Source organism: Mirounga leonina, unplaced genomic scaffold (genome assembly GCF_011800145.1).
Source record: "Mirounga leonina isolate KUSES-001 unplaced genomic scaffold, KU_Mleo_1.0 Mir_125, whole genome shotgun sequence".
In the NCBI taxonomy this organism is placed as follows: domain Eukaryota; kingdom Metazoa; phylum Chordata; class Mammalia; order Carnivora; family Phocidae; genus Mirounga; species Mirounga leonina.
In genome coordinates this window covers 22,591,673-22,616,954 of record NW_023270305.1, presented here as the reverse complement: position 1 = coordinate 22,616,954, position 25,282 = coordinate 22,591,673, and the positions used below count along the sequence as shown (strand labels likewise).

The 25,282-nt window shown below is 37.9% G+C and overlaps 3 protein-coding genes across 6 annotated transcripts in view; 1 reads left to right on the top strand and 2 right to left on the bottom strand.

The window, feature by feature from the left end:
• The window catches only part of NDUFAF7 (NADH:ubiquinone oxidoreductase complex assembly factor 7), a 61,572-nt gene extending 60,958 nt beyond the window's left edge, over positions 1-614 (bottom strand). For both annotated transcript variants that reach the window (XR_004678481.1, XM_035000918.1), the window contains exons 1-2: positions 507-614; positions 40-200 (exon numbers count right to left, since the gene is read on the bottom strand). Coding sequence is in view for 1 of the 2 variants with exons in the window: in XM_035000918.1 (XP_034856809.1) it covers positions 40-200; positions 507-561 (216 nt within the window). In the remaining variant the exon portion in view is untranslated. The remainder of the gene's footprint in view (positions 1-39; positions 201-506) is intronic.
• A 16-nt stretch (positions 615-630) lies between these two features.
• CEBPZ (CCAAT enhancer binding protein zeta) lies at positions 631-19,716 on the top strand. Its single transcript, XM_035000910.1, has 16 exons — positions 631-834; positions 2,860-4,358; positions 6,179-6,410; positions 6,977-7,157; positions 8,292-8,380; positions 10,359-10,412; positions 10,976-11,078; positions 11,174-11,242; positions 12,617-12,683; positions 14,214-14,314; positions 15,197-15,254; positions 15,535-15,728; positions 16,105-16,203; positions 18,402-18,463; positions 18,543-18,624; positions 19,384-19,716. The coding sequence occupies exons 1-16, from the start codon at positions 679-681 to the stop codon at positions 19,527-19,529; spliced, it is 3,192 nt and encodes a 1,063-aa protein (XP_034856801.1). The 5' UTR covers positions 631-678; the 3' UTR covers positions 19,530-19,716.
• Positions 6,942-24,343, bottom strand: CEBPZOS (CEBPZ opposite strand). Of its 3 annotated transcripts, none has more exons than XR_004678482.1 (5): positions 21,543-21,658; positions 20,211-20,255; positions 19,557-19,641; positions 8,866-9,070; positions 6,942-7,721 (listed from the first exon to the last, which is right to left on the bottom strand). XR_004678482.1 is itself a non-coding variant. In XM_035000923.1 (5 exons), the coding sequence occupies exons 2-4, from the start codon at positions 21,655-21,657 to the stop codon at positions 19,559-19,561; spliced, it is 243 nt and encodes an 80-aa protein (XP_034856814.1). In that variant the 5' UTR covers position 21,658; positions 24,287-24,343; the 3' UTR covers positions 18,954-19,424; positions 19,557-19,558. The 3 variants fall into 3 exon arrangements, 2 of the variants coding, with proteins under 2 accessions (XP_034856814.1, XP_034856815.1); XM_035000923.1 differs by lacking the exons at positions 6,942-7,721; positions 8,866-9,070 and adding exons at positions 18,954-19,424; positions 24,287-24,343; XM_035000924.1 differs by lacking the exons at positions 6,942-7,721; positions 8,866-9,070 and adding exons at positions 18,954-19,424; positions 24,182-24,250.
• Positions 24,344-25,282: the final 939 nt, after the last annotated feature.

The following is a 25,282-nucleotide window of genomic DNA, read 5'->3' as shown; positions in this document are numbered from 1 at the left end:
CGTTGGAGCGGGCCCGGTCCTCGGGCTCCCCACCCGTACCTTGGCAGGGTTGGTCAAGACCTCCTTCATGTACTCAGCCACAGTGAGGGGGCCAGTTGCCTTGATTTTGTATATAAGATGCCGCAGCATTGGTGTCACCTGGGTTTCTGCCGGCTCTCTCCCGGAGCTGAAGTATTTCCCTCTCCAAAGACAGGGAGTGACTACGAAAAACAAGTAAACGGGACCATGAAAACATCTTAGTATTTGCAAGCGCAAGCAGCCTGAGTGCTTTCGAAGCTGCTGCGTTGACTCCTAAGCGCGCCCGAAGCACGGACAGCGGACTCCTGGCCTGACCGCAGTCACGGCCACAAGGCGCCGGCAGGCACGCACAGCGCCCACGGCCACAGCCACTCCGGCTCTGAGGCCGGACTCGTCTGCAGCTCGGAGCGCCTCAGGGGCCCGCAACTGAGGAAGGCGCCCCAGGCGGCTTCCCGCACAACCCGAGCTCCGGCGTGGCGAACACCTACCCGCGCGGGCCGCCGCACACAGCGGCCCCACGCCGCCCCTCGCAAGGACGCTCATGCCGAACCTGCGGCGGGCAGTGAAGCCATTTCCGGGAGAGGACACGCCCCTGCCAGAAGTACGTCACTCAGCCAAACGGAAGGAGGCTGTGGGCCGTTTGCGCGTGCTTTGCTGGTCATGGCGGCCGCTAAGAAGCCTTTGGAGTTCCATGCCAAGCGGCCCTGGCGCGGAGAGGAGGCGGTAGAAGATCCGGACGAGGACAACGAGGAGGATAACGATGACGGCGAGAATGGGTTCTCTCTGGAGGAAGTGTTACGGCTCGGAGGCACCAAGGTAATGGCCTCGGACTCGCGGACAAGGGAACAGAGGCGCGAGGGGCGGTCTCCCGAGTGGCCCGGCCACCCCCGGGCGGCAGCGTGGGAGGGCGTTCTGCTTCCAGATCCCAGCTTCGAAATGTGCGCTGTGCGCTTCCCGCCCTTCTTTTCCACAGCTTTTTACAAGAGAAGAGTCCTTTGGAATTGAACGTTTTTGCCCTGTGGCCTTTCTTAGGATGTAGGGGACCCTCTCATTTCACTGATCTATAACTGGCACTCCACCAGGTCGGTGAAGACTGACCTTTTGGGGTCCTGACGTCGTGGCATCAGTGTTCTGAACTTCAGTGCTGTTGGAATGTTAACCTCTGTTCTCACGGAGTATACGCACATGTTTACGCTCTAGAAGCCCTCTGCTCTCGGAATTTACGTCCTAATTAAGGGAAAGAATCAGTAACCAAACTTTTGAATATTGTATATCAGATGCTGAGTAGTGCCACGGAGAAGAAGAAGAAAAGATAATCAGTGGGAAGGGCGTAGCAGTTTTAAATGAGGTGATCGGGGAACTCATCATTGAGATGTTTGAGAAGAAAACTAGGAAAGAAAGGAGCCACGCTGTTCTGTGAGCAGCAAAAACGTCAGTGTAGCTGAGGCAGAGTGAGGTAAGGTGAGAGTAATAAGAAATGAGCTCAGAGAGGTAAGAATACAGGCCTTTCTCTGAGTCTGATGCAAAACCTTAGAAGATTTGGAGCAAATACGTGATGGAATTTAGCTTACTTTTTTAGCACATGTTTTGTGACTATCGGTGGGGAGAGAGGTAGGGGCAGGAGAAATTCAATTTACGGGGCAGATTCACAGTTTGCTCTGTACTTGTGTTGTATTTAATTTTTGAATAGGTAGTATTTCACGTGCTACAAAAAGTTATTTTAAAAAGGAGGAGTACTTGGTGAAAAGTCTTCTTTCCCACTTTTATCTCTAACCATGCGATTACTAGCCAAAGCAAGTATTTTTATGTGTCTTTTATATCTTCAAACACACACGTTATTTTTTACACAAAAGGTAATATACTGTATAATATTGTGTATATATTTTTTCTTGCTGTCCTATAGATTCTTCCATATCATTATATAAAGTTGGGTCATTGGTTTAATGCCTGCATAAATCATTGTTTTAATCTAACCAGCCATTTATTGTGGATGTTTAGGTTGTCAGTCTTTGCTATTTTAAATAATGCTTCAGTAAATAACCTTTAAAATAGATCTTTTCCCACATTTGTGAACATATATGTAATCTAAATTGATAGAAATGGAACTGCTGGATCAAAGGATGTGTGTCTTGTATTTTGATTTGAAGGTAGCAAGTTGCCCTCCATAGAGGTTGTGCTAGTTTACATTTCCATCAGTCATGTAGGAAAGTGCCTTTTCCTCCTACCATCTCCCCAACACCACCTGTCACAATTTTATCTTTCTCATCTGACAGATTAGAAAATGGATGCATCATGGTGGTTTTAATTTGGATTTTTCTTAATGTCAGTGAAGTTGAGCATCTTTTCACATTTTTAAAAGCCACTTTCCCCTTATGAACCATTTGTTTATATCCTTTGCAGATCTTTCACTTATCACTTCCTTAACTGATGTGTAGGAACTTTTACATTAAATATTAAGCCCAATTACTCTGATATCAGTTGCCAGTATTTTTTTTTCCAATTTATTTGTCTTTTGACTTTTGTATGTTTTTTGTCTGAGAGAATGACAGTTTTACCCATCTTTGCCTTTAGGGGCCTGCGTTTAATGTCATTTGGAAAGGTTTTCTCTACTCTGAAATTATTTTAATTATGGTGTGCATTCTTCCTTTACAACTTTTTTTTTCACATGTAAATCTTTGATTCATCAAGTATTTACTTGGTTGTAGGGTGGAAGCCCAGACAATACCATGATAATTGAATTTAATTGATTTTTAAACATACTAAATTTCAAATTAACTTTGGAAGTTTTTCTAAACTTTGTATTTGTAATTTATTTTTTAACTTTCTTATGTTTTAATGCAGCAAGATTACCTTATGCTGGCTACTTTGGATGAAAATGAGGAAGTGGTGGATGGAGGCAAAAAAGGAGCAATCGATGACCTTCAACAAGGTGAATTGGAAGCATTTATTCAAAATCTTAGTTTGGCCAAGTATGCAAAAGCTTTCTTAGTTGAAGAAGATGAACCAGCTGAAAAAGAAAATGCCAGCAAAAAAGAAGCAAGAGTATCTAAAGTAGATAATAAAAAGCAAAATGCAGCAGAAAGTGAAAGGACATCACTCGGTAAGGTGAAAAATAAGAAGCCAGAACAACATTCTGATGAGAACAACAGTGTCACACCAAAAGTTAAGAAAGATAAACAACAGGACATCTTTGAATTTTTTGAGAGACAGACATTGTTACTCAAGCCTGGAGGCAAATGGTATGATCTGGAGTACAGCAATGAATATTCTTTGGAACCCCAGCCTCAGGATGTTGTGTCTAAGTACAAAACCTTGGCTCAGAAATTGTATGAGCATGAAATCAACTTATTCAAAAATAAGACAAGTAACCAAAAGGGAGCTTCTTCCACCTGGATGAAGACAATTGTGTCATCAGGGACGCTAGGTGACAGGATGGCAGCCATGATTCTTCTTATTCAGGATGATGCTGTTCACACACTGCAGTTTGTAGAAACTCTTGTGAACCTTGTTAAAAAGAAGGGTAGCAAACAGCAGTGCCTCATGGCTTTGGATACTTTCAAAGAATTACTCATTACAGACCTTTTGCCAGACAGTCGGAAGCTATGGATTTTCAGCCAGCATCCCTTCAACAAACTAGAACAGTTGTCCAGTGGCAACAAGGACTCGAGAGATAGAAGGCTGATACTATGGTATTTTGAACACCAGCTGAAACACCTTGTGGCTGAATTTGTGCAGGTCTTAGACACTTTAAGTCATGATTCATTAGTAGCCACTAAAACTCGAGCTCTTGTTGTAGCTCATGAGCTTCTTTGTAACAAACCTGAGGAAGAAAAGGCTCTTCTTGTGCAGGTGGTAAATAAACTGGGAGATCCTCAGAACAGAATAGCCACCAAGGCCTCCCATCTGTTAGAGACATTGCTTTGTAAACATCCCAATATGAAAGGAGTTGTATGTGGCGAAGTAGAAAGGCTGCTCTTTCGCTCAAATATCAGCTCCAAAGCGCAATATTATGCAGTTTGCTTTTTAAATCAAATGGTCCTTTCCCATGAAGAAAGTGAATTAGCTAATAAGTTAATTACTCTTTATTTTTGTTTTTTCCGGACTTGTATCAAGAAAAAAGATATTGAATCAAAAATGCTTAGTGCCCTTTTAACAGGAGTAAATAGGGCATACCCTTACGCCCAGACTGGTGATGACAAAGTGAGGGAGCAGGTCGACACGCTCTTTAAAGTGTTGCATGCTGTGAATTTTAATACCAGCGTACAGGCTTTAATGTTGCTTTTCCAAGTAATGAATTCTCAGCAGACGATATCAGATCGATACTATGCAGCATTATATAGGTAAGTACATTCCATTTCAATAGGTGAATGAGGAATAACATGATTTAATAATGTGATTTAATACACAGCACTTACTGTGCCCCTCTATGGGGCAAGAAACTTAGAAAACTGGATTTTAGGCCCCCCTCAGCAACTTGCTAGTCACCAACTTTGAGTAAGTCACTAATCTTTGTTTTCCTCTTGGAAAACTATGTTAAATATTTTGCATACATTATTTTATTTTTTGTTCTGAGAACTTGCTAAAATACAGAAAAATACCCTCCCCCAAAACATCCATATCCTACCACCTAATATTTCAACCTTAACATTCTGCTTTATGTTTTAAATCTTTCGAATATTAAAAAATTAGAACTGCAGATATAATTGAAGTTTCCTTCAGTCCCTTCCCCCTCACTCACCTCCTCAGTCCTATATTTCCTCCCCCTGTCCTTCACACAGCCATTTAGTAATTCATTCAACAGCAATTTTTTGAGTGCCATCTATATGCTGGACATTTCCAGGTGCTTTGGCTATAGCACTGAACAAAATTCCCACCCCTAGAGTTGCTTACACTCATATTGAGGAAAACAGATGGTAAACGAAAGTCTGTTAGGGAGGGTTAGGGTTGCATTTTTGGAATTTTTTTAATTGGGATTAAGATTTTGTTCATTGAATTTTGCTGTTGTCCTGACATACTTATTGAGGGATGATATTTTGAACAGTGTGTAAACACTTTGGAACTGTTTAAGTATACCAACAAGCTATATATTCCTTTAATTCATTTTAATAATTTTACATAACATGTATCTTGTGAGAAATATAATGTACTGATTAATATCTTGAACTTAAGCCACAGTGCCTGGATTTGAGTCCCAGCCATTAGTTTGCTGTGTAACTTTGGACAAATTACTGAATCCTCTTTAAAGCCCTATTGGTAAACACGATTAATCCCATTTTACTGTGGCCCAGTTTGTCTATAAAATGAAGAGGAGTGCACCTATCCTGTAGGTTATTACAATTATAAAATTTCCCAAGGTTACATAGCTAAAAAATGAGAAAACTGGCACTTTACTGAGTTCATGTGTATGTTAACCCATAAATAAAATCTTTAAAAAAAAAAAAAAATTGTATAATATAGGATATCTCAATATCACCAGAATTATGGAAGTAACAAATGAGGGAAAGAGCAATATGAAAATGCTTCACAGGGTCAGATATTTCCATTTCTAATATTAATGGAAAAAAGTTAATAGAAATGCTTAGAATAAGAAGTAATATTGCACATGAGCATACACAGAGGATTGTGTTAATTCTGGATATTCTAATGTCTGGAGGGCAAGAGCAGTTGGAGCATCTCTAGGATTTAGCAGCTAGGATAAAGAGAAAATTTTAAAATTATCATGTTCAATTTTCTACTCTACGTGTGTTCATTAGAATCATGTGGAGGCCTCTGGTCCCCCAGCTAGGGGGTAGTGATACAAGGATAAGAACACCGGTCTAGTCCACTGCTTTCATAGGTCAGCTTTCATTATCTGGTTTTGGATTAGCCTTTTGTGTGAGGTTCTGTATCTGTATAAAAATTATGCTGTTATCCTAGAGAATGAAAAACCCCTTAGAAAAGAGAAAACACACAAAAAATGTCTTTCTCCTGTTGATATTCCTACCCTCCCCCAAGATCATCATTCTTTCTGTTTGGGTCATTGACTTCCATTTTACGTCTTAGGTCTCTTGATCTAAAATAAACAGGAAGGTTATCCCTAAGATGAGGTTAGCAGTTGCCTCTACTACTGGTTGTAGAGATATTTTATGAATAAACATTTGATCTTGGTTTTGTTTTATAGGAAGATGTTGGATCCAGGATTGATGATGTGTTCTAAGCAAGCTATGTTTCTTAATCTTATCTACAAATCTTTGAAAGCTGACATCGTGTTGCGCAGGGTGAAGGCTTTTGTGAAGAGGTTACTCCAAGTTACTTGTGAACAGATGCCACCATTCATATGTGGAGCTTTATACCTTGTGTCTGAGATCCTTAAAGCAAAACCAGGTTTAAGAAGTCAACTAGACGATCATCCGGTATATCTTATAACTGCTTTTTAAATCGAGTGGGTTCTGAAATATATTGGTATTTTTCTTCTTAGCTTCAATGACAGTAACTTACTTAGTTCTCTGGAGCATGAACATGTGTGAGTCCTGGAGTTGGACAGACCTGAATTTTAGTCCCAGGTGTACAGTTTTCCTGGGTGGGCATGTTGCTTGATCCCTTTACTCGTTGTAAACTGTACTATACTAAACCGTAATTGTATGAGGTAGTTACAGTTACAGAGCTAGTGGATCTCTTAAACCTGTTTCCTCAGTTGTGAAATGGACATAGTAGCACCTACTTCAGAGGGTTATTTATAACACATCAGAAATTTGAGGGCTGAATGTTTTCATGTAAAAAAGTCCCAAAGTCTCAGGGAGTTGTGGCTCAACTTAATTCTTACATTTAGAAAAAAGAATATGGTGTCTCATAAATTTGATTGATGGAATTTTCATGTTTTACCGTTATAGCAATAAGAGGATCATCTTCAAAACTCCCTCACATAACTGAATACAGACTTCCAGTTGATTAATGCAGATTTATTAAACCATTGTTTTAGGAGTCTGATGAAGAGAATTTTATCGACATAGGAGATGATGAAGACATAGAAAAATTCACTGATGCAGATAAAGAAACAGATATAGTAAAAAAAGCTGAGACAGAAGAAACTGTGTCTGACAGTCCTAAGGAAACAAAAAAATCAGAGTCTGCTTCTTGGGTGCACTTTGATAACTTGAAAGGTGAGTTTCTTAAATCTTTACATTGTTCTCTTGAACTTTTAAACAGGAATTGGATTCTCCTTTGATCTTTTTTTTTTTTTAAAGATTTAATTTTTTTTTTTTTTTAAGTAATATGCACCCAATGTGGGGCTTGTACTCACAACCCCAAGATCAAAAGTTACATGCTCTACCGACTGAGCCAGCCAGGGCCCCCTGCTTTGATCTTAATAGAAATTAACACTATACCATTTTAGAAATCCTCTGTATTCTTTTTTTGTTAAGTAGAGCTTTTATAACCAGATATATTCAGGAACTTAGAAGTAAATTTTTTTTTTTAGAAGTAAATTTTTAATAGTGTGAAGCACTTGTCTACTTATTAATAATACTACAGATAGTAACACATTTTAAAGTAATTTTGATCTTAGAAATTAAAGCAGATACCTTTTGGAAATGCAACCTCTTCATTTGAGCTGTAAAGAAAAACACACTAAACCTTGGGGATCAAGAAATGTGCCAGACCCATTTCTTCAAACTTGTCGTGGAACTCTTGGTCAACTTATTTCATCTCCCCAAACTTCAGTTTGCCTGTGAAGTATAAAAGAGAAGTGTGGAAGCAACCAGGAAAGTGTTTAAAAGAATCCATCAATTTCCCTGAAGGCTAAACTGAGAATAATCCTTTAGAAGGACGATGAACATATGCATTGTGAAGTAGACAGTTTGTTGTAATGTGTTCTGAAAGTTCTTTGAAGATAACATAAAACTTGTTCCAAGTGAGAATTATTCCTGGACATAATTTAATAACAAATATTCAGTGCACTTAAAGTTCCAATAGAATTTAGACCTATTTAATCTTCAGGCTAGTTGCCATTTTAACCCTTCTAACCCAGTCGACCCAGATTTGGGCACCTTTTGCTGCCTGGTTTATTCAGTAGCAAATGCTATCCTGGGTACCATATCTAATTCTTGTTGGGGCTTGGGATGTTTAATCTAGGTAGGATGGATACCTGGCTAACTAAGAATGTTGAAAATTACAATTCTATTACGTATGCATACATATTACAGTTATTGGTGACAACATTAATGGTGGTGGTTTTAGTGAACTCTTGGGCTAGGAATAAAGCATTTGAGAATTAGTTTTTTTGTTGTTGTTCTCAGGTGGCAAACAGTTAAACACATACGATCCATTCAGTAGAAACCCTTTGTACTGTGGAGCTGAAAATACAAGTCTTTGGGAACTCAAAAAGGTAAAGTAATTTTATTAGTGCTTCATATTTGCCCTCATGGATTTAACAGCTTGAAGTTTCCATTTGGCTCGTAAATGATCAATATAGTTTAGTTTAGACATTAGTTAATTGGCATAAGGGAGCAATTTGAAGCATGTCACCCAGCCAGCTATAATGCTTTATAACCTGTATTTCTGTAGCCTCTGATAAACATTAAATTTACACATTTATACATTTCTACATTCACATGTAGCAAATCTTAAATGTGGATGCAAAATCAGGATGTTATACATGGCTATAAATAAATTTTGCTTTTTGTAGGTAAATTACTGCATATAATGGCTCTGTAAAATGGGTAAATTTTGCTTTATGCATTAGATCTCCCTGAGAAGTTTTGTGATGATAGAACTATTTGCAAATAAAATAACTTTTTAAATGCATTAGAGGAACCCATATTCCCAGTAAACTTTCTATGGTATCTTTGGAAAAGCAAGTAAGTGTCTTACCTCACAGACTCCTGTGGGCCCCTCGACACCTTTTCAGTGAGTCTGCAAGGTCACAGCTCCTTTCGTAGTGCTACCAAGGCACGTTATTTGCCTTTGTCACTCTGTTAACAGTGGCACTGATGATACTAAAGAAATGCTGGCTAAAACTGCTAGCGCCTCAGCGCAGATAAGGGTAGGAGCCATTATATTCTTCACCGCCATGGACCTTCAGGGAAAAAAGCCAGTATCACATAAAAATGATGAAACAGGAAAAATCAGTGATTATCTTGATCCTAAAGTACATGTCTTTTTCATAGTCTGTGTACATATACAGAAGGAATTCATAACATACTTCTGCTGCATAGCTAAGTATGAGGTTGTCTCGTGTCTTGGGAAAAGTACCTGTGTAGTTTGTTGTAAACTCGGCTGCCTTTTTCATAAAAGACTGGTTGATAGACTGGTTATTCAGATTTGGTATTTGGGAGACATTTTCTTGAGTGAATGAAGTGAATCTGTTATTTCAAGCAAAACCGCTGACAATATTTGCTGTCAGTGATAAAATTCAAGTTTTTAACCAAATTAAAAGCTTGGAAATCTTGTAAACACTACCTTGAACTGGACACTTTCTCAATATGTAAAAACTTTTCTGATAAAATCAGTGGTGATACTAACAATGATTTTTGTGATAATGTAACCAACATATGGAAGAACTACATAACTTACTGAATCAGTATTTTCCAAATGACTAAATGCACAGTGTTACAAAGTCATGGTTAAAAGATCTATTCAAAGTAGACTGATTAATTTTAAGTAGCAAGTACCAAAAGCTGATTGATACGGTTTCAAATTCCATATTGCAACTAATCTTCAGTTTGGGTGTAGTATCAAAGATAATCCACAATTATGTGAAAGGTTATCAGTTAACCCTCCTATTTCCAACTATATATCTGTGTGAGGCAAGATTGTCTTCATATACTTCCACTAAAAAATGACATGGAATACAGAAGCACATATGAGAATCCACTGTCTTCTATTAAGCCAGACATTAAATAGATTTACAAAACTGAAATAATCCTACTCTTCACTAATGCTTATTTGTTCTGAAAAAGTTACTTTTCATAAAACATTTATATTAATATATAATAGGCTCATTGTTATTTTAAATTGACTATAAATGTTTCAGAATTTCCTATTGTGGGCGCCTGGCTGGCTCAGTCGGAAGAGCATGCAACTCTTGCCCATGCGGTCATGAGTTTAAGCCCCATGGTAGGTGTAGAGATTACTTAAATAAAAACTTAAAATTTCTGTTGTAATTTCTAATAAGGTAAATATCAATAGATATATCCCACTTAAACTAAGGAAGCTCTTGAAGTCCTTGACTTTTAAATGTATAAAACAGTCCTGAGACCAAAATTTTGAGAATCACTCTTCTCTGATGTATTGGCTTAAGTTTCAATTCTTTGGATCTACAACTGTAGTAAGAGATGACTTTCCTCACCTTTTTTTTTTTTAAGCTTTCTGAGCATTTTCATCCCTCTGTGGCCCTTTTTGCAAAGACTATCCTTGAGGTAAGTCTAATATTCTAAAGTCAAGAAATAAGAAAAAGTAATCTAGTTTTAGATAATCAATAATTGGTCATAACAGTGTTTTCTGTCCACAACATAGAATCATAAACATGTTCTGCTGTTGGAAAGGACCAATGACTTGTTTAATACAGTACAGCAAGTAATTCTTCCCACTGTGTGGTGAATAGAAATACAGGATATTAGAAAACTGCAACAGTTATTTATTACATTCTGGTTTTTCTCCTGAAGAAAGACTGCCCTCCCCTTTCCCATTTGCTGTGTTGGCCACATCAGTGTTTGGTTCCTGGTTAATAGATGACCTACAGTATTAGTATTGTTTACCTATTCATAAAATCAACAGTGTATCATAAAATATGTATTTATGTGTATGACTCTGTTTAAATCTTCAAGTAAAGAGGGATGAGATGGATATTTGAAGGGTCATTTATGGCATATATGTGCCTTTGATGCATTGTAGTAGATGATGTTTTGTTTGTTTTCTTATCTGGATGCATATATATAATTTGCGTTAAGTTCTTAATCCTCCCACCCCCTCCACCTTTCAGGGAAACTGTATTCAGTATTCAGGGGACCCACTCCAAGATTTCACATTAATGAGATTCTTAGATCGATTTGTATACAGAAATCCAAAGCCACATAAAGGCAAAGGTATGCTTCTATTTAAGTATTTGGTTTTCACTGTTGACATTTAATAAGCATACAACTAGGTTTTATATTACACTATCTTGATTTTTACATTTCAGAAAACACAGATAGCATTGTGATGCAGCCAAAAAGAAAACATTTTATGAAGGATATTCGTAGTCTTCCTGGTAAGTATAAAGCCTAGACGGTTGAAACTGACAAGAATAGTACAAGTCAATAACATAAATTATATTATTCTTTGCTCCATTTTACCAGAATAAACCTAAGCACCAGAGACATTATCCATCTTTTGTTCCCAAAAATGTGTATGCATTCTTAAGTTTACTATGTCTTACTGGGTCTTTTATTTTTTTAACTGTATTACAGAAAATTTCAAACATATCCAAAATAAATATACAGATAGTATAACAACTCCCCTGTAAGTATAACCCAGCTTCAACAATTAGCAACATTTTGCCATTTTTGTATCATCTATAGCTCTATTAGTGACCCCCCCATATATATTACTATCTTTTACAGTTAAAGACCATCTTTTTTTTTTTTTTGAGAGGGAGTGTGAGCAGGGGGAGGGGCAGAGGGAGAGAATCTCACGCAGATTCCCTGCTGAGCAGGGAGCCTGATGAAGGGCTTGATCCCACGATCCTGAGATCACAACCTGAGCCGAAACCCAACAGTCAGATGCTCAACCAACTGAGCCACCCAGACACCCCTATAGTTAAAGACCATCTTAAGCTCTCTAATATGGGTTCAGCAGAAAACCCACAACTAGTTTTTGTCACAGAGCATCATTTTAAATTAGTTGATAACTTTTTATGGGTACTGTGTACCCATCTTGTATATCTGACTCTTGTTTCTATATTCAGAGCAAACATTTCTTTATATAATAAATCACAGCTCCTTTTCATTCAGAGACTAGGCTTAATTTGTACTTTATTAATCATTTAATTTCCAACTGATTTATTTCACAGAGGTCCAGAGATGTAAATGGACTCCCCCAAAGTTAATAAGAGTTAGAACTTAGAAGCCAAATCCAGTTTTAATCAAGATGAGTTAGAAATTTTTATTGTGAAGAGAGAAAACTAATATTCTTGTAGTTCGTTGGTCTTGTTCCTTAATTTTCATCAGTATTAAGTAAAATTGTGGATAATTCTGTTTAACTTTACTTCCTGTTCCAGAATGGCAGGAGTTACTGCTTTTTTCCCAAGATGGTGAAAAGTTTAAAGTGATTATTAAGAGAACTCTTTCTCTTAAAATTGGGGTCCTGGATACAGTTGGAGGACAATGAAAACCATGTTCTTTCACTGTGATGCATGCACTCATGGCTACGTATGTCATTGTAGCCAATGAACAGTTTCAAATGTTTAGTCTTCTGCACTCAGACTTTCCCAGAGATTGTCCTTTGCACTAGAAGATCCCTTCTGTCCACATTCCTTACATTTTAAGACTTTAGAATTATAGGTATGCTGTATGTAGTCTTACGAGCTTGAATAACATAAAAAGGATTACTTTAATAAAAGTATTTTCTTAATCTATTTTCTTAGTGAACAGTAAGGAGTTCCTTGCAAAAGAAGAAAGCCAAATACCGGTGGATGAACTATTTTTCTACAGGTAATACACTTAATGCAGTTTCTTTTGGAGAACTATTAAAATTCAAATTTTTAGAAAAAAAGATTATAAATTTTTTAGATTCCATAAAATGCTTCATTAACATAGGTCTGTCTTGAAAAGATCTAAAGATATGTCAGTTGGGGTGCCTGGGTGGCTCAGTTGGTTAAGGGGCTGCCTTCAGCTCAGGTCATAATCTCAGGGTCCTGGGATTGAGCCCCACATTGGGCTCCCTACTCACTGGAGAGTCTGCTTCTCCTCCTCCCTTTGCCCATTGCCCCCTCTCCCTGCCACCACCCCGCTTGTGCTCACTTGCTCTCTCTCAAATAAATAAATAAAAGCTTTAAAAAAAATGTGTCCTCTCATTTTTTTGCAAAAGGAATTTATAAATCATTCCGTTTGCTAATCTTAATATATCTAAGTGAAACTTAAAACAAGTAAATTTGTGGGTATTTTTAATAATGTAGCTTAAATTTTATGACTCTTGACTTTGTAAAACCTAATCTTTAATTTCTTACTTTTTGTAATAAAGTAATTGTCTTACAGCCTTTAAATCTGTTATCAGTCTAACATAATGATAAGCAACTCATGAGTAATTTGTCCAAAATACGACTCTAGGCAGAATTAGCAAAATTCACTGGGCTGTTACATAGAGAAGTCCTAAACTTACTAGTATTCTTATTGTTATCTGATTGGTTGATTGTTTGATTTGGGTTGTTTTTTTTTTAAATATTTTGTGTGAAGAATTTTGAGGGTATGATCCCATCTGCAGAATGCTAAGTTTCACTCTACCCTAGTATTAGAATGGATCTAACTGATAAAATACTGTGATTAGATGTTATCTAGAGCCACATTTTGTCTTATTTCTAACACATCATTAGTGTTGACACTAAACCTTTTACTATGTCATTTAATTAAGATGAGTTGAGGTGTTTTTATGAAAAACTAAATCCTGAATCTTTGAAATTTATTTTACTTCATGTTCAGAAGTTGCTATTTTAATTCAAAACTCTTGTTTATAATAAATACAAATTTTAGTCATTTATATCCAACTTTTTACACTTGTGTCACTGGTCATAGGTGCTTTGATTATAGCAAAGTGGGCCCTTTAATACAATTATCAAGTAGGGGCACCTGGGTGGCTCAGTCAGTTGAGTGTCTTACTCTTGGTTTCTGCTCAAGTCATGATCTTCGGGTTGTAAGATTGAGCCCTGCGTCAGGTTCCATGCTCAGCAAGGAGTCTGCTGGAGATTCTCTCTTTCCCTCTACCCCCCCACCTCATGCCCGCACATGCACGCATGCTGTCTCTCTTAAGAAATAAAATCTTAAAAAATAGGGCGCCTGGGTGGCTCAGTTGTTAAGAAGCGTCTGCCTTCGGCTCAGGTCATGATCCCAGGGTCCTGGGATCGAGTCCCACATCCCGCTTCTCCCTCTCCCACTCCCCCTGCTTGTGTTCCTGCTCTCGCTATGTCTCTGTCAGATAAATAAATAAAATCTTAAAATAATCAAATACATAACATGCATTTTTTTCAGGTATTATAAAAAAGTTGCAATTGTTAAAGAGAAACAAAAACGGAATGCAGATGAAGAAAGTATAGAAGATGTGGATGATGAGGAGTTTGAAAAGATGATTGGTAATTTGTTTTTGTTGACTGTTTAATTTGTAAAATAATCTTTCTATTTACTTATAGAACCATGGAATATTAGTGATAGGGGTGATCTTAGTTTTAGAAAATCATTTAGCTAAGAATACCATGCACATGACAATGGAGGATTAAAAAATATTTTGGTGGCACGTGGTAGGTCACCCTCACTTGCTCCAGAGATTTAGGATTATGCGTGGGCAGTTTGTGGGAAAAATAAATTTGTATTTACGTGGCGTATATTCATTCTGAAGGAATATACTCATCCAATCTCTTACAGAAACCATTTTTATTGTTCCTAATTTCCTTGCACTGTTGGTAGCAGTAGTCTGCTGTTTCATCTGTTTCCTCTGTGATGCACAGAGCTACAAAAATTTTAATCTATATTTAGGCTGAAACAAAAAAGGGGAAATTAGAAAAGTGGGTTTTTTTGCTTGTTTTGCACATTGTAGTATTTCCAACACTGGTAAGTTTTGGAGGTGGGAAGAGTGTTCACCCTACATTTGCAAATGTTGGATAACCTTATGGATAAACCTTAAGGCAACTTTAAGAAGGCAGATTAAAGGATGCTAAAAATAAGCACTTAAAAGGATTGCAATTGCTAAATACCATTTTGATATTTACCCTCTTTCCATCAAAGAATTGTAGAAAGAAACAAATTAACTGGAATCCATTTTAGTTTGGGGGTTTAATTAAGGTCAGTATATTCACAGGCTTATGTAGATTAATAAAACATACCAGTAGTCCGATTATGTCATTTTGGTGTTTACTTATCATAAACAGCAGAATGACTGTTAATTCGTTCAGATAGAAGACTTGTCAACTTTGTTATTCCTTGCTACATCTGACAGTTTGTATATTATTCTCTGACAGACACATTTGAAGATGATAATTGTTTCACCTCTGGAAAGGATGACCTTGATTTTGCTGGGTAAAGAAACAGTCTTGTTTTTTAAAAAACTATTTTCTCAGCATTTCCCAAAATGTTTTCCTCAGAACAGAATACAGGACTCTGATGTGTAGTAGAAATTTATTGAAATAAGCTTGGGAAATGGATATAGTACTTTCATTTTAGACCTTTATAACACATGTTAGTATATTAAATTGAGGTTCTAGGCTGTCTGTAACTTTGTTAATAGCCTAGTATTAGGCTAATCACCAAAAAACACTTTAGAAAACAATGTTCTCTACTACACGTTGTTTTTCTTCAGCAACATGAAAAAGAAAAAAAAAGGTGCTAAGGGAGACCCAGAAGATGAAGATTCAGAAGGCAGTGATGATGACCTTGATAACTTGGATGATGATGAAGTTTCTTTAGGAAGTATGAATGAAGAATTTACTGAAACTGATGAAGATGGAGGAACATTCATGGACGTGTTGGATGATGAAAGGGAAGGCATTCCAAGTAAGCATTTTTAAAATACAAGGCAAAAAGTGTATTTTCCTTTTTTCCTCAGTGTAGGCTAGTTTTCCTGTTGAAGCATTTCTTAAGTATTACTTTGTATTCAAATTAATAATCAGGTTGGCTAGAAATTTAAATAGGACCTTTTCCCCCCACTTATTTGGAACTGAAAGAGGTTGATTTTTGAGCTTCTATTTTAATCAACAGTTGGGCTCTTTGCACAATACCTGTTGAGCTGTTAAGTTACCCTTTTTTTGTTGTTGTTAGAATAGTAATTATTTCTCAAAGTTAATCAAAATATTCATCATTTATCTTAGCCCTATAGCAGTTCTGTTGTTTTTAAATTGCTTAATAGCATGTTTTTGTTTTTGTTTGGCAGGGGAAATAGAACTTGATGATGAAGTCAGCTCTAAAATCGGGACAAAGAGAAGCAAGAGAAAAGGCGCAAATGATTTTGACTTTGCTGGATCATTTCAAGGTAAGAAAATGTCTTTTAAACCTAAGCAGTGGCTGTGTAAAAGTTACTAATTATCATTTTGGGAAATTTTCTAAATTGGTTAGAATAATTTCATTTTTACTTTTATAATGAATAACAACAGTTTCTTCTATTTTTAATATGTGAAAGTTGTTTCCCACATTATTTTTTCCTCATAACTTCCTTTCTCTCATTTAACTATCTCTAGATCATCTTTAAAGTATTGTAAGAGATTATCCTTTTAATGTTAACACTTGTAAGATGCTAATAAAAGAAAAAGGTACTATATCAGGTGATATTTTTAACTTTTTTGATAAAAATATAGAAAGCATTATAGTATTTTATTCCTGAAACCTGTGATAAATTCACAGGCTTGCTTTTTTTTCATGCTTTGAAAGTCTCTCGTTTATACCTGCAAAACTTACAAGCTCTTTCAAATACGATAGTCCTCTTAGATGATTTACCTGATACATAACTTATAACACGTTATCTTTCAGATTCTGTCTTCCACTGAGTGATGTACGGTCACACTTTAATAATAGCATATTCTCAAATATAAGATAGTTTTCCCAAAAAGAAATGTCGCTTTATTCTTAAGTCCTCCTGAGCCTGTCATATTAAAAGATGCTGTTTCGGTTTCAGAAGACAGTAGCCTGAAAGGTGTCAGGTCTCAGCTGACAGTAGTTTGGGATGCAGATTAAAGGATACCTGACAGAACTGATTAAAACAAAAGGAGGCCACGGAATTTCGAACACTGATAAGTTTTGGAGGTGGGAAGAGTGTTCACCCTACATTTGCAAATGTTGGATAGCCTTATGGATAAACCTTAAGGCAACTTTAAGAAGGCAGTAACCGTGCTTACTAGTTAATGTTACAGTTATATACCTATAAGATGAATGAAAACTGAAAAAAAACTTTTCCAGGTGCTATACAAATGGGAATTTTAGCTTAAGAGAAAATATTCCATAATAGCATCATATGCAGTTCCTGAATAATATACACAAAATTTAAAATGAAAGGCTCTAGAAACTATTTATCAAAAGTGGCTCTGGTATCCATGCAAAGGCTTTACATGATTGTTCGTAGCAGCAGTTATTAATAGCCAAAAAGTGGGAACAGCCCAAAAATCAGACGTTCACTGATGGATAATGGAATATTATTTAGCAATAAAATGGAATGAGATTCTGATACATGCTGTAAGATGGATGAGCTTCAGAAATGTTATGCTAAGTGAAAGAAGCCAGATACAGAAGACCACATATCATATGATCCTGCTTACATGAACTAGCCAGAAAAGGCAAAGCCCTCTTGGGGCGAGGGCACATGACTACAGATGGGCACCAGGGGTCTTTTGGAGTTGATGGAAATGTTCTAAAATTGCAATGTGATGATAGTTGAACAACTAAGTTTACTAAAACATACTGAATTATACCCTTAAAAACACCTGAATTTTATGATGAATTTTACTCCCTACTAAAGATGTTTTTAAAAAATGGCCCTAGGAGATGCAAAGAATTTGAATAACACTGTTCCAGGAAAAGTGAAAATGGATAAAAGTAGTATTTTTAGTTAATATATTTTTAGATAATGTGATTTTAAATGTGTGAATTAAAATATAATAAATACTAAAAATAGATGTTTTAGTTTCTTTTGAAATGTTTATATGTTCAGAATTACAGGTTCTGGAGAACCACTTTGAGAAGTATAAAACAAAATTTCATTTATAACATAATAAACATACTTTCCATCAATTTCTTCACAGTTAGACCAAAGAATAAAACCTCTAACTTAAATAGAATATAGATTGCCTTAAGGATTCCAAAATTCAACCATGGTCGACTTTGTAGTCAGTCTTGCCTGATACTGTGGAAAACGGTTAAACCTTGATCAGTGGCCAAATCTGAAAGTTAGGAAGACACTGGTGTCATCTCGACAATTTTATTAGGGTACTAACTCTTAAATAAATTCTATTTGTCTTTAAATGCCAGCTACTTAATGGTGCTAGAAGATAATTATAATTCTGTATTTTAACCCAAATGCAACCTTTTTGTAACAAAACCATGTTGAAAGATTGTTGAATTACTGTTGTACACCTGAAACTAACATTGTGTGTCAACTATACTCTGATTAAAAAAAAAGTGTATTTTTCCAAAATCATTGGAAATGATTACAATTTAATAATCTAGGCTTATACTTTTTAGGACCGAGAAAAAAAAAGAAAGGAAATTTCAGTGACTCCAACCTATTTGTATCTGCTGAGGAGGTAAGACTAAAAAACTGCTTTAAGAAGTTACTTATTCCACATTATTTTGAGTTTTCTAATAAATGTATCTCTGTTTAAGTTTGGCCACCTATTAGATGAAAATATGGGATCCAAGTTTGATAACATTGGCACGAACGCCATGGCTAACAAAGATAATGCAAGTAAGTAACTTGAATTTTTTTTTAAGATTTATTTATTTATTGGGGGGGGTGGCACAGAGGGAGAGAGAATCTCCAACAGATTCCCTGCTGAGCACAGAGCCAGGGGCAGGGCTCCATCCCACAATCTTGGGGTCATGACCTGAACTTAAATCAAGAGTCGGAAAGAACCGACTGAGCCACCCAGGCACCCCAAGTAACTTGAATTTTTCAGAGGTTTTTAAATGGCCTTAACTTAGAACTTCTGAAGATGTAAATATTTTTTGGAGGACCATTTTAGTAAGGATGAATAAAATGGTTCCTTATAACCTGGAAGGAATGGCTTTTTCATCTGTTTTGGGAGCATGTAGAGGATTAAAAAGCATTTAGACTACAGCAATAAAGACTGCAGTCTTTATATTAAACAGTTACTTTAGTTTTTTTAGGGAGGCAGGCTGTTTTTATATAATGTGAGTTTGTAAGTACTTTATAGACATTTTAATTCTGATATTGATAGTTACTGGCTTCTGTTCTTTTGCCAGTGAAAGTGTTCAGGGGAAATAAAATCTTCAGAGCATTTGTTCCTTTCTTCTCCTAGTCTTTTATTTGTTAAACAGTAGTCTTTAATAATAAATGCCAAAGGAAAGCAACAAACAAAAGCAGGGGATTTGCACAGGGGATGGGAAATGACTGTGAGCCATGGCAGACCAGAAGTTCCTGTTTTGTTCTGTGGGGCCAGGAGTCTGCAATGTGATGTGCTCATCTTTCTTCTCCCCCACAAAGGTCTCAAACAGCTTAGATGGGAGGCTGAACGTGATGACTGGCTACACAACAGAGATGTGAAAAGTATCATCAAGAAAAAGAAAAATTTCAAAAAGAGGCCAAAAACCACTCAAAAAATTAAAAAGCAAAGAAAAGGAGTTTTCTAAATAAATTATAAATTAAATTGTACTTACTCCTAATTTTTGCTATTCAACCATTTTTCTTGATCTTGCTGTCTGACTCCATACATTCCAGACTGTTCAATGGATTTGTAATAAACTATAAATAAATATAGCTGTCATTTATAAAATCATGTAAAAGTGTTAAAATTAAACTATATTGAGAGAAATCAAACCTCTTTTCCTTATTTCTACATGGTAAAATGAAAAAGATAATAGATACATATTTCATGTATAAGCTCTCTGGCATCTGTACTAATCATTGTAATGAGCACTATTAAGCATTACTTTATACCAGATTATTGTACTAAGTGATTAATAATGTCATCTTTTTTAATCATTACAACTCATAAGGGGAGCATTATTACCGCTACTGGACAGAGAAAGAAACCGCTCCAAGAGATTAGCAAACCAGAGGTCACAAAGTTTTAAGCTGTGGTTTGTCACCACCACCTCAGATGTTTCATTCCGAAGTTTTTAACCACTGGTAACTACTCATCTCCAAAATAGAATTTTCGCCACCCTGTGTTCTCAGAAAGAGCTAAAATAGGGATAAACAGTAATTTTTCTCGGAAATTGACATCACAAAGTAAAAAGTCCTTTAACCCTTAATTGGTCATAAATTACTTATTTTAAACTTACTTTATACTTTTAAGGAAAAAAACCTACCTTCCAAGATGAAGGGAAATTTCTTGCTCATTATTTGCCTGAAATCTGATGAAAAAAAGAAGTCTTAAAATTAGACATGACTAGACATTCATTGTATTAAAACATGGAGCCATAATTTAGTGCTAGCTTTAGGGTCTATGAGCTAGGAATCCTACAGATGAGAAATGTGTGTTAAGGTCCTTCTGGTAATCAGGAGCTCTCTCCTGCACAGTGTGTAAGTTGCACTTGCCTTGCCTGTTGCCCCCCATAGTTACTTTGGAGTTCTTAAAATTTGGCCTGTATATATGATGTAATTTATTGAGAAAAGTAAGTTTTCAGTGTTAATATGTAACTCCCTTATGTAACTATGAAGTTTGAGATCAACTTCAAAAACCAGGTAGAGTCTTACTTCTAATTCCGTAGCAAGGTAAAATGGAATCCGTAAAAACAAGTTTTACAGATCCCATTTTACCTTGTTACGGAATTAGAAACTTGAATTTGCTTTTATATACTGTTTGGATGTTTTCTTTTATACCCTTACACTTCAGAAGTGACTTTGTGAGCATCCAGTAGCATCCTGGGGCACAGTGTTCCAGTGAAAAACCTTAAGAGGATAAATGACAAGTCTCAGAGATGGCCACCACCCCCAGGACTACTATTACCAGCTCCAGGGAAAGAGAAAACAGCCCTTCCTCATTTTAAAAGTTGAGGGCTCTAATATAAGATTTCCCTCCAGAATGTGTCACAGCACTCTCAGTGACAGGGGCATGGGAAAGGTTTTAAGTGCTCAGTTACTGATAACAGAGGAGGAACTCTGATAGCCTTTGAAACTGGTTACTTGACAACTCACTCTGCCACCACTACTTAGTCTACCAAACAATGAGGTATAAGCAGCAGGCTGAATTTCTTTACCTGTGTTCCCAAATTAAGCCAGACCAGATACTTGCTCTATGCCCCAGATGAGTAAAATCCACTGAAGTGTGAAACATTTTCCCTAGTCTACAAATAACATTATTTAGGGAGAAGAGTCATTAAGTCCACAATAATTAACACCAAGTTTCTTGTGTCCATAAAAATGCCTGATATATATTATTAACATATAATGTATTATTTGTTTCAGGTGTACAGGTCTGTGATTCATCAGTCTTACACAATACACAGCGCTCACCACAACACATACCCTCCCCAATGTCCATCACACAGCCACCCCATCCCCGACTCCCCTCCCCTCCAGCAACCCAAAATGCCTAATATATTGAAGAAGCAATTTCTCTAAAAATGCTGTTTAGTAACTCAATGCATTAGCAAACGGCACACCCCTCTAGAAAACATTAACTTCTGAATTAGGATTACCTTGGCTTGTGTTCATCTTATTAAACAAAAAATAAGCTCCAAAAACGCCCAAGAGTTCAACTACTAAAACTCCTTTAAAGATCTTCTTTGCCACTGGTTCCATAGTGCGGGCCATCCTAAGTTCAACAATAACAAACACATGTAAACCTGAATGAGCAGACACAAACTTAATACCACTTCCACAAAAAAAAACTCCCAATTCATTCTCACAGTCGGAATGATATAGGGATAAAACCCTGAAGTTACTGTATGCTTATTTGCATTTGATATGTCCCACATTCCTAGTTTTCAATCTCTACCCCACACAATGAACTAAAGACACCACTGGATAAAGCACAAAATGGAGATGAAACTGAAAAAAAGCCCTGTAAAAAAGAACAATTTATGGAATTGAGATTTTTTAATTGCCTAAGAATATAGAATATTGATAGGGTAAATCATTTTTTTTTTAGCCAAACTAGGAATTAAGATATGATCTAACAGTCACCATATGTGAAAGCTCTTTGCAAGTACCTACAAAGGTAAGGTTATTTTATAAGTGGTTGTATATGTTCCATAGCTGGAGGTTTTCATTTATTTATACAACATACATTGAACTATGTTCCACAGCCCAAGCATTTTATACAAAGTTGAGCAACAAACCAACTTGTTCCTGAGGAGCTGCTATTCTAACAGTAGTTTCAAACTACTTACATCACCCAAAAGACTTGTTAAAAATGCACATTCCTGGACCTCAACCTGCAGTTCCCTAGTCCTGTAGTTCCCCTAGATTCTGATTCAGCATATCTAGGGTTAGCATCCCAGTAATCTGCACATTTGCAAGCAACTCCAAATGGCTTCTATACGAGAGGCCCTGGACCACATTAGGAGAAAAACTGACCACCATCACCCAGTAAGTGGAAAACTAGACTTTAGATCTTAATTCTCTTCCTTTAACTAAAACAAAAGCTAATCAAAAAAAAAAAGGGTTTGGGTCTTCATTCTCTTTCTCCCAACGTAAAAGCTAAACAAGGGAAAGGGCTATATAATAAGCTAAAAAAAAAAAAAATAGTATATATGACTCTTACTGAATATATGAAATGTAAATGCAAGTTTTTCTCTGCCTCCCTATAACCCCAACAGGAGAAACCAGTCCTTCTTAATCTCAGGATTTTGATACTGTCCAATGTATGCTCTTTGTCGTACTGTTCTCTGCCTCTTTGCAGAGAGGGTAAGATCTATAATACTCTACAATCCCAGCTCTCTGCTCACCGCCATTCCCTCTTGACTCCTTTTCACAATGCCTGAGAGTGGGGTAATTAAATACTTTTGTAGGATTATCCTATTAATCTCTTTACCAGGCGTCCCTTCCCTCCAAAATTCCCTTCCCTCGTTTTGATAATGCGATCACCCTGGGGACTAAAAGATTAAAACTTTATTATTATCTAAAAAAAAAAAAATGAAGCAGAGGAAGTTAAGAACCTAAGTATAACCAACAGGCAGTTGAGTGGGTGGGAATGGAGAACTGTTTTGCCGTTTACAATGCTGTAAGTAAGTCACGATCAGTACTGGGACCTCTCGGGGTAATTTTTAATGTGCAATGGGTGAAAAAATGTTTTTAATTAAAAATAAAGCCTGCCTGCAGCAATATCCGCAGTAAAAGGAATCCAAGTAAAATTTGGTTTTGTTTTGTTGGGAGAAGGTGAGGTTAAGAGTTCAAAAAATAAAGTACAAATAACACTGCTACAGCATTTACCTTTTAAAAATATATATATATACACATTTTACATTACAAGTCGCTCAGCTTCAGGCAAGGTGTTTATAACGACTACTAAAGCCTAGTTGATAAAGACCACCAAACGCATACCCGTCCACGACAAAGCTGGCTTACTAGCTGGCAGAGAAAGAACAAGATTAGACGAGATTTTGGAGAAGGACGGAATTTAGGTGAAATTTAAAATAAAGCAGTGCTCGAAGCACCTGGGTGGCTCAGTCGGTGGAACCACGGAATCTTGATCTCAGGGTCCTAAGGTCAAGCCCCGCATTGGACATGAATCCTAATTAAAATGAGTAAAATAAAATAAAGCAGTCCTCGAATGGGCTCGAAGAAAAGCAGCGCTGTGTGTCATGGGGTTCACATCACACTGGGCTGAGAAGCTGGTTCAGGGTGCACAAGCTTAAAACAAAGGTGCAATGTTGCGTCCGAAAACGCCTCATCTGTGCACTACAGCTGGAAATCGACACGGCTCAGCATCGCAGGCAAAATGATTGAACAAACAGCAAGGGCTCTAGCACTTTAGATGGAGAGCAAGGTTTCTCGGCATCCCTGGGTTTAATTAGCTAAAGCGCTTTTTCCAGGTTCCCGGGGTCCAGAACCAAGGCCCCAGCGAGGCTGCCGAGAGCTGCCTCAGGCTGGCTACCCACGATCCTCAGGCCGTCGCGGCTCCCCACCCCCCGGGTCTCCGGTGCACCCCGGCGGCCGCCCGCGCCCTCCCGCCTGCCCGGGCTCCCCGGACGCTCCCGCCCGGCCCGCGGCCAACTCGCGCGGGCAACGCAGGCCGCACCGCCCGGCCGCGGCGACAAGGTCGCCGAGCGACGCGGAAGCACTCGGGCCTGTCCCGCGCCCTCCCGCCGAATGGATATAGTGACACCCAACTGCCCTCCGTATGATCCCAGAACTTTAGCGAGGCCCCCACAAAACGGCCCCACTCCGCTCTGTGGAGAGCCCAAGTCTGGACGCCCAACTACAGGCCCTGCTCTCTTACCTGAGGAGCTAACACGCACGACTGCGCGTGCGCAGGGTTTGCACAGCCCCGCCCCTCCTGGCGTTGGCCCCGCCCCACACCGAATTACCTTTTATCGTGCTCTTCTTACTGAGAGCAGGTCCAGACTGCGGGCTATGTCCGTTAATTTATTTAATCCTCACAAAAACCCTATGTCCTAATAGGTGCTATGAGTGTCTCATTTTACAGAGAAGGAAAGAGTTTTACCCTGCCTACAATCACAGAGCTAACCAGAGACAAAATTGGATTTGAACTTAAGACACTGACTCGAAAAACCTGTGCTCAATTATTTTCTACACTCTGCAACCCAAAGTGTGAAAGTCTCCAAGAATCAGCAATATGGTCATTACCTGGGAGCTTGTTAGAAATGCAGACCTGTTTCAGTAGGCAGGCGTAACTAACGTGCCCCAACGGTGACCCTGGAATGCAAATGCCCAAATCCCCAGTTCATTAAAGTCCTGTTCATCCTCCTCTAAGTCTCCAGCACCCCTCCCAAAGGCTCCTTTGGGAGTCTGTACATTCCCCAGTGTGACCCTGATTTGCTAACTCCAGCAGAGGGATGCAAGTGACCAGAAAGAAGTTCCCTTGCTTCATCATGCCCAAAGCACGGAAGTTGGCCAAAGTCTCAGTCCTCTGAAGTGGTCCTAAGAGGAGGGGCAGCAGGGATCTCTTCATTAGTAAGTACCTGGGAAGTTTGCTGTCCATTTTCCCATGGAAAGAGACAGCACAACCTGTGTGGGATCCTCAAAATGAAGCTCTCTCAATCAGCTGACAAGAGGTTGCAGAGATCAGATGACCCATTGTTACTAGTGACAAAAGGCACCTACTGGAGAAGAGAAGCCCAGGATCTTGGTGATGACCCAGCCTTCCCTTCAGATGGCCACAGGACACAGAGCAGTGGCACCTGCAGCCTCTGGCAGCGCTGTCCCTGGGGCGGGGGAAGTGGGGGCAGAACTCCTGCTTGCCAGCATCCCCGTG